Below are 8,261 nucleotides of genomic sequence, written 5' to 3'. Positions count from 1 at the left end.
TATTATTGGCACTTTAATATATTTTAATTTTGACTTCTTATTCGTAATTTTGGATAAATTCTTAAAATGTATTCGAAAAGTATTGTACTGTATTGTATACGATATTCACGCGGTATTGGAGTAATTTTCAGAAGTATTCGTACAATGGAATTCGTACATATATCATACGGGAGAATTTTTGCCTAGTTAAATATAGCCGTAGAGCGTAGAGTAGCCAATACAGCTCTCGACAATTTAAAGGGGAGAGAGAGAGAGAGAATCTGGTGCCAGCGATGATGTAGAAGGAAGGCTGAAAGCTTTGTCTGAGGTCAAAGCTGGCATTTCTTGTTTAAAGCCAGCCCCCCTCTCCTCTCATCTAATCTTCTCTCCTATTTACTTGAACACGCTACGCTACGCATTCCTCTTCATTTCTCTCAGATTTGCATTTCCTTCCCTCTCCATAAGAGGGTAAATTCACATTAAGATGTGAGATGTTTTTCACCCATATATAATCTCATACTACTGCAGCAAGAGCCGCTCATTGTTATCTGCAATATTCATCAATGGCTGTAGCATCTCCGTCTCCCCCCGCCGGAGAGAAGAAGCACTGGTGGCTTACCAATAAGAAGGTGCGGCTCCCTACCCTCTACCTCTAATTTGATGCATATTTCTTTTTTTCTTTTTCGGATGATTAATAATTAATACCCAGTGTGATTTACGTAGATGGTGGAGAGGTACGTGAGGGAAGCGAAAATGTTGATTGCCACACAAGACGAAAGCGAGATTGAGGCGGCGTTGGGCCTTTTAGAGGCTGCGCTGGCTCTGGCGCCGCGCATGGAGGTGGCGTTAGAGCTGAAGGCCCGATGTTTGCTGTATCTCCGGCGGTTTAAGGAGGTGGCGGATATGCTGCAGGATTATATCCCCAGCTTGAAAATGGTGACCTCCGAGGATACGCCGTCGTCGGGGTCGTCGGATACCTCGTCGTCTCAACTATCGAGGGAAGTAGTCACTCTTCTTTCAACCAGTCGGAACGAGCCGGCATTCAAGTGTTTTTCTGTCTCGGATTTGAAAAAGAAGGTGATGGCTGGTTTGTTCAGAAACGTGGAGAAAGATGGGCAATGGAGGTAATTCACAGACATCGTCACTCCTCGTCATATTCTGTTTTGTTTAGTCATTAGAGTTTTCGTTGAGACCATCAGTATCGCCATTGCTTGTCGATCACGCGACCATTAATGTAATGAAATCTCCACCAATCCTGTTCTGATTACTGTATATTAATTCCGCTTTCACAACTACAGTCTCGCCTACACAAAAGTTTGATTAGACTAGGTTTTTCAACCTGGTGACTCGAATATTAATTCGTTCATTAATTTCAACGAGTCGATTGGGTTGAGCGAGTTGGAACTGACCCAGTCTTTGATGCATTTTATCAAGCAGGTATTCGGTTTTAGGTCAAGCATGTTGCCACCTAGGCTTAATGGAGGACGCGATGGTGCTCCTCCAGACCGGTAAACGCCTTGCAACCGCCGCATTCCGCCGCGAAAGCATTTCTCTATCCGACGACATCTTCTCGTTCACCAAATTCCCACTGTCCGGCAAAAATTCCACCAATAATCAGCCCCAAACCCCTCCCAGGACTGAGTCTGAGAGCATCACTCACCTCCTCTGCCACATCAAGCTCCTCATCCGCCGCAAGACTGCAGCAATCGCCGCCCTCGACGCCGGCCTCTACTCAGAAGCCATTAGACATTTCTCGAAAATCTTAGACGGCCGCCGCGGAGCTCCTCAAGGGTTTTTATCTGAGTGCTACGTGCACCGTGCCTCAGCTTATCGGTCGGCTGGAAGAATAGCGGAGGCAATAGCGGATTGCAACAGGGCTTTGGCGCTGGACACCTCTTGCATTGATGCTCTGGCGCTAAGGGCGACTTTATTCGAAACCATAAGGTGTTTGCCAGACAGTCTTCACGATCTGGAGCATTTGAAACTGTTGTATAATTCAATTCTGCGTGACAGAAAAATGCCGGGACCTGTTTGGAAGCGACAAAGCGTTCAGTACAGGGAAATCCCAGGAAAATTGTGTTCATTGGCGTCCAAGATCCAGCAGTTAAAGCAAAGGGTTGCCGCTGGTGAAACTGGGAATGTAGATTATTATGCATTAATTGGACTGAGAAGGGGGTGCTCCAGATCAGAATTAGAAAGAGCCCACTTGCTGTTGACACTTAAACACAAACCTGACAAATCGTCAAGTTTCATTGAGAAGTGCGAGTTTGCTGATGAGAAGGACGTGGATTCAGTGAGAGACCGGGCAAGAATGTCCGCGTTATTGTTGTACAGATTGATCCAGAAGGGGTATACCAATGTAATGGCAACAATTTTGGATGAAGAATCCGCCGAGAAGCAAAGAAAGAAGGCGGCAGCCGCCTTGCAGACTGCGGTTCAAGCTCAACAGTCTACCGAGCAACCGTCGGTTGTCAGAGTGGAGGCTATTCAAGAACTTGCCAGTGGCAATAATAACAGTAATAGGATTGAGCAAAAGCCGGCTGTTACGTCTCCGCTAGCATCAGTGTTTCAAGGAGTGTTTTGCAGGGATCTCGCGGCAGTAGGGACTTTACTTTCTCAGACAGGGTATAATCATCCAATGCCAATTCCAATACAAGTGAAGTATGAAGCATTGAGCTGTTGATTGACGATGAGCTATGAGTTATGGGGAAGTTATTGATGAATAAGTGGGAGATGCAGATAAAAGTGGCTTTGAAATGTTGATAGACCGGCGGGAGAATGTGATTGTTGCGACATGTACGAATCGGTACCACCGCCCGGGGAAAAATTTTGTTACTAGTACTCTCTTGTTTTATTTTCCAAGAAATTATTTTCTATGTTTGGTACCTGTACAGATTTTATATCATTTCTAGTACTTGAACCTTTTTCCTCCTTTTGAAAATGGATCGAGTTAGAGTTCTCTCTTTCATATAACTTCTTTTTACAAGAATAATGAAATACGAATCTATTTTAATTCTAAACAATATTAAAATTCACAACAAATATCTGATATTAATAATTACAGAAACTGTTTATAAATATTAGTAACTAATATTATGTAAAAAACTTAATATATTTTAATAAAATGTAAACCCACAATTTCTTAATTAGGGAAGAATTTCATTGTTAACAACCTCGTTTGGCTGGTTTGATGTTAGAATTTAGAAGGTTGAAAATGGGGGAGCTAGAAATAATTAATAGTGTGAGTAAAAATAGTGGAGAGCTGTGTGTTGGATTGGATTTTCGGTTCTATTACATCTTCTAGTTCTTTTAGGAATAATTATTTTTTTTATTTGAGGTTAGTATAATTATAAATATATTTTTTATAATTTAAAAAATTATATTTAATACTTTTGAAGTTTATTTTGATCTAACAAACAGGTTCCTTTGTTAGTAAAAATTTATTAAATTTACTTATATTAACAAAAAAAAAACAAATGAACGAAGATTGATATTTGCTCTCGATTGACTTATTACTGACTTACGGCAGGTCAAACAATTTTTATCCGACTAAACTACCCTTATAATGTTGAAAATATACCTTCTCACATGCATTAACCTATGAAGACGTATGAGGGTAATTTGGTCATAAAAAGATATATTTTTGACCTGCAATAAATTAGTAATAAGTCAAGTGAAGTAAGTATAAGTTTTTTCTATTTTTTATTAATATAAACAAATTCGGTGAATTTTAATTAACGATTTTAATTGACGAAAGAATTTATATGTTAAATGGAAGCAAACCTCATGAGTGCTAGATTTAATTTTTCAAACACCAAGAAATTTACGTATAATTGTATCAAATTATAATTATCTTGTTCAAATATATATACCATTGTATTATTAATTTTATTTAAACAAAAGCTTTATACAGAATATATCCATAAATCGAAAAAAAAGATGAAACAAGAATTTCAATAAAAAAAAATCCAATTTAGTAATGCATTTGCAATTGCAGCAAGAAAGGTAAAAAGGTGTGGATTAGGCTTTTGGGTTTCTTCTACATCCTGTCTTATCTGAATTCCCTGTTCCTTTTTGTCAGAAGGCTGCCTTATCCCTCACCCTCATTTCACTGACATTTTCCATGGAGGCCCAACACCTTTACCTTCCCACTCAATTATTTAACTTGCTCCTCAATCCCCATCTCAATTTTCCTTCCTCCTACAAAACAGAGATTCCACCATTTTACATACTTCTTGCATACTGTTTAAGGAGGCAAGTAATTATGTTTTGAGAATGGTAATTGATAGGCTTGTGTCACATCTACTTACTTATGAAAGGACATAAATAACCCTCCTATAAAATTAAATGCCACTAACAGTTCAAGATTCGTGTCTTCTGCTCTGGTTTAATAGGATTTTGGCCATACAAATGTCTGATAGCTGAAGGCTTAAAATCATGCCATGTGGACCAGATAGATGGGCATGATGACCTTATAAATAATCTATTTTACTGTATTAATAGTAAGATACATTTATTATTTGCTATCTTATTTATTGCTCCAAATCGCTATTTACTATCACGAATTTGAGCTGACTTAAACATTGGAGAACTTTCGTCTGAGATAACCCGACTAGCCTGACCTGCTTTCATCTTATCAGGGATCACTCCACATTCGGGATAATCCAACTAGATCGTGAAACTTGATTCTCAAGAATTTTGCGTATTTGACCTGGATCGGTAATAACACCCGTCATACATATATATACAACATTTTTGCGAATCGAGGGAAAAATTAAACTTAAAAAAAGAAAAAAGTAGTGATCAAAGTGAGAATTAATTGATGCAGGAAAGTAGGGCGTGAGTTATGGGGGTGAAAGTGAAACCATTCAATCATAGTAGCTATGTTGGAGAGGTGGAGTGAGGGGGTATGAGTTATAAGGTATGGGTGATGAGGTCCCGTGGAGAGTGGATGAGGTCCCCTGTGGGGTTATGAGCAGTGACCGAGTAAAAGAGCCAACTGCCAAGGCAAAGGGCAAAAGGCAAAGGCAAAGGCTCCGGCATTTCCAATAGAGAATATTGCAATTTTATTCATAATTTTATTGGATAATTTGTAATATTAGTTCTATATTTTTTAAAATAATCAAGATTAGTCTCATATTTTAGAAAAAAACGTTGCAAAGTCAGTCCAATCAAAAAAAAAAAAATGCAAATAGAACCAACTTTGCAATGTTTAGGACTAACTCTCAAACTAATATTACAATGTTTTCCTAAACTGTGGGACTAATTTTCAATATTTTTTTAAAATATGGTATCAATATTACAATAATGAAACTAACTTTACAATATTTATTTAAAATGTAAACTAATCTTAATTAATTAAAAAAATATAAAACTAATATTACAAATCACCTTATATTTTGGAATCAAAATAATAATTTTTCACTTGGTAATATTTACTCCCCACCAACATCATTTGTGATGGTAATTAATGATTCACTGCCCACTACAGTGGGGGCCACGTCTCCTCCTTTCCACCTTTTCCTGCTGCTTTTCTAAAGTTTATCGAATTTTCAGCAGCAATATGGACTCAGAATTTTAGCCTGTGATGATTAACCCAATTACGCCAATTATGTAATTTCTCAACTTAACAAATGGTTGACAAGAAAATAATTTGAGGGTATGATGATGATGATGATGACGAGACGATGATGATGATGATGATATATAATTAATTGTGAAGAAATAGAAAAGTCAAACATAGCCTGGATTTGCTCCTTATCATGTATGTATGTATGTATGTATGTAGGTAATGGATATATTTATGAATTTCTTTGGACGTCAGTTTTGATAGATAGTGTGTGTGTGTGTGTGGGGATTTAGGTAATAAAGAATAGGGTGAAAGTGGTGGTGTTCACTTGCACGCTAATCAACGAAGCAATGATTCCGCAGTCCCCAAGAATATGTGGTGTTATGGGGGAATAATTCAAACACGCCCATCTTTCCTTGTCTCCCTTTAAAAACCCATGTGCACACTTAGACACGTTTGGGGATCATCTATTTCTCTTCCCTGTTACTACTAATTTCCTACCCTTTCCCTATTTCCCCCACTACTACCATTCTTTAAACTTTGATTTTATTTAGTTTAAACCTATATTCTACTTAATGTTAAGAATGAGGGAGGGAATGATGGGATGTTGTATATTTATTACTACTCATTATAAATAACGAGATAAGTCATTATATTGGCGATTTTGATCAAATGCTTTATTTGTTTTATTTTTTATTACATTTATTTTTTATTGTGTCATCGTATTCTTACACGATAACCACAAATAAGTACACAATTATAATTTTATAGAGCAACAATATAATCCAAACAAGTAATCAATAATTAATCATCAAATATACAAACAATGAGTATACGTATACCCATATATATATATAAATCTAATTAACTATACTGACCCCAATCTCAAGACGATTAAGTTAGTAGAAGACTGAAGGAGTTACGCAATCCTCTATTTTATCCTCGTATCTTATAAAATATTATAATGCATGTAATCAATATATTGAGAATGTCGTAAATTTTGTAAAAGATTAAATAATATTCGTATATTTCTCATCAATCTTTTAATACTTGTCATTGGTTCTACACTTACTTTTTAAAATGAAGTAATTTACCTTCCTATATATAAGGAGGTAAATTACTTCATTTTAAAAAATATAGAGGATAAATTATTGTATTTTAAAAAATACAGAAAAGTAAATTGCTATTTGTTTTTTTTATAAGATTGTAATTTGCTCATTTATGATATCACAAGAGAGTTGCTTGCATTTTACCCTTTATTATTTTGACAATCAAAGATAATTTTCTGAATTAAAGGCTTAAGATAAAAAATAAATTGATAAGGCGATAATGGATCACCTTGTCGTATAACCCTAGATGGAGACCATTGTGAAGATTGAATGCCATTACTACAGATAGAATATGAAACCGTATAAATGCAAGTATAAACCCAGTTTATAAAAGGAATAGGGAAATTATACTTATGTAATATCACCTTGGTATATGTCCAATCCAAATTATCATACGTCTTTTTGGTAAATGTAAATTTCATTAAGTAAAAGAAGGGATACATAAGTACAGTACAACAAGCATCATATTGGTGGATTTCTCGACATGCCAAGGAATCCGCCATAAACGATAAAATGTGCACATAGTAATAGCATAAGGAAGCGTAACACTAAAAATCCTCTGTCACACATCTTCTACCCAAAGACCTTGAATCACGATGGCTTCCATCAAAACGTCTAAGATTACGCTCACGCCAAATGTGATAAACCAAAGGAACCGAGTAAGGCACGATAGGACGCACAGATCACATGCTTGCCCCTTTATCTGCTAGTCGCGACAACACGTTGGTAAGCCACGGGCGGTTCGACCACGGGAAGTGAAGTGCTCGTCGTATTACTCGCAAACAACTTCTCGAATAGGGGCAGTGAAAGAATAGGTGACTATGATTTTCCACTGCACCGTCCGTACAAAGAACACAGGAGCTATCCAAGTGAGATAACCAAGGCCTGTCCATGGTAGAAAGCTTACCAAGTATGGCTAGTCAAAGGACAAAGGTATGTTTAGAGATCTTAAAGGGGCCTAAAAGTAGTGCAGCCTAACCTACTTTGGGACCCTCAGTCCAGTGCGATCGGAGCACCATAGCTGACGTCGGAGTTGCTATCATGCGCCTTTTCCAAATCAAGTTTTAATGCCATATACCATTGCTTACTTTGTTCAGATTTGATGGTATGAAGCATCTCATGTGCCATTAAAATGTTATACCTAATCGATCTTTCAGGCAAAAACGCATTTTGACGATATTAAAGAATTCATTAAAGACCCCATTCTATTTACAAGAATATTGGAAATAATCTTATAAATAGTATTGCATCAACTAATAGAGCCTATAATGTTTATGCAAAGAAGGATTAGAACGTTTCGGAATAACCACCAAATTAGTATGATTTAAAGTATATAGGGCAGCTCTCCAGTATCAGAAAACTTTTGAATTAATGTAGTAACATGTGGGCCAACAACATCCCAAACTATAAGAACAAAAAATGTGAATTCAGCCCATCCGGGCCAGGGGACTTATTGGGCTCAATATTTTTGAGACCTGCTAAACTTTCCGAATCGGTAATTGGTGAAACCAACATTTTTTGTTGAGCCCAAGACAGCTGAATTGTAGGGCCAATAAAAATAGAAAAAATTCAAACTAGCTCTACAGTGATGTCACAAATAAACA

The 8,261-nt window shown here is 36.9% G+C and overlaps 1 protein-coding gene across 2 annotated transcripts; it reads left to right on the top strand.

Moving 5' to 3' along the window:
- Positions 1 to 216: 216 nt before the first annotated feature.
- On the top strand, positions 217 to 2,920 carry LOC105165197 (uncharacterized). Of its 2 annotated transcripts, none has more exons than XM_011084124.3 (3): positions 217 to 608; positions 703 to 1,103; positions 1,417 to 2,920. In XM_011084124.3, the coding sequence occupies exons 1-3, from the start codon at positions 543 to 545 to the stop codon at positions 2,660 to 2,662; spliced, it is 1,713 nt and encodes a 570-aa protein (XP_011082426.1). In that variant the 5' UTR covers positions 217 to 542; the 3' UTR covers positions 2,663 to 2,920. The 2 variants fall into 2 exon arrangements, with proteins under 2 accessions (XP_011082426.1, XP_088737050.1); XM_088880924.1 differs by having other exon boundaries at positions 689 to 1,103.
- The last annotated feature ends 5,341 nt before the right edge of the window (positions 2,921 to 8,261 follow it).

Source organism: Sesamum indicum, linkage group LG6 (assembly GCF_026168435.1).
Source record: "Sesamum indicum cultivar Baizhima isolate 11 linkage group LG6, ASM2616843v1, whole genome shotgun sequence".
Lineage (NCBI taxonomy): Eukaryota > Viridiplantae > Streptophyta > Magnoliopsida > Lamiales > Pedaliaceae > Sesamum > Sesamum indicum.
This window is presented reverse-complemented; position numbering and strand designations above follow the sequence as displayed.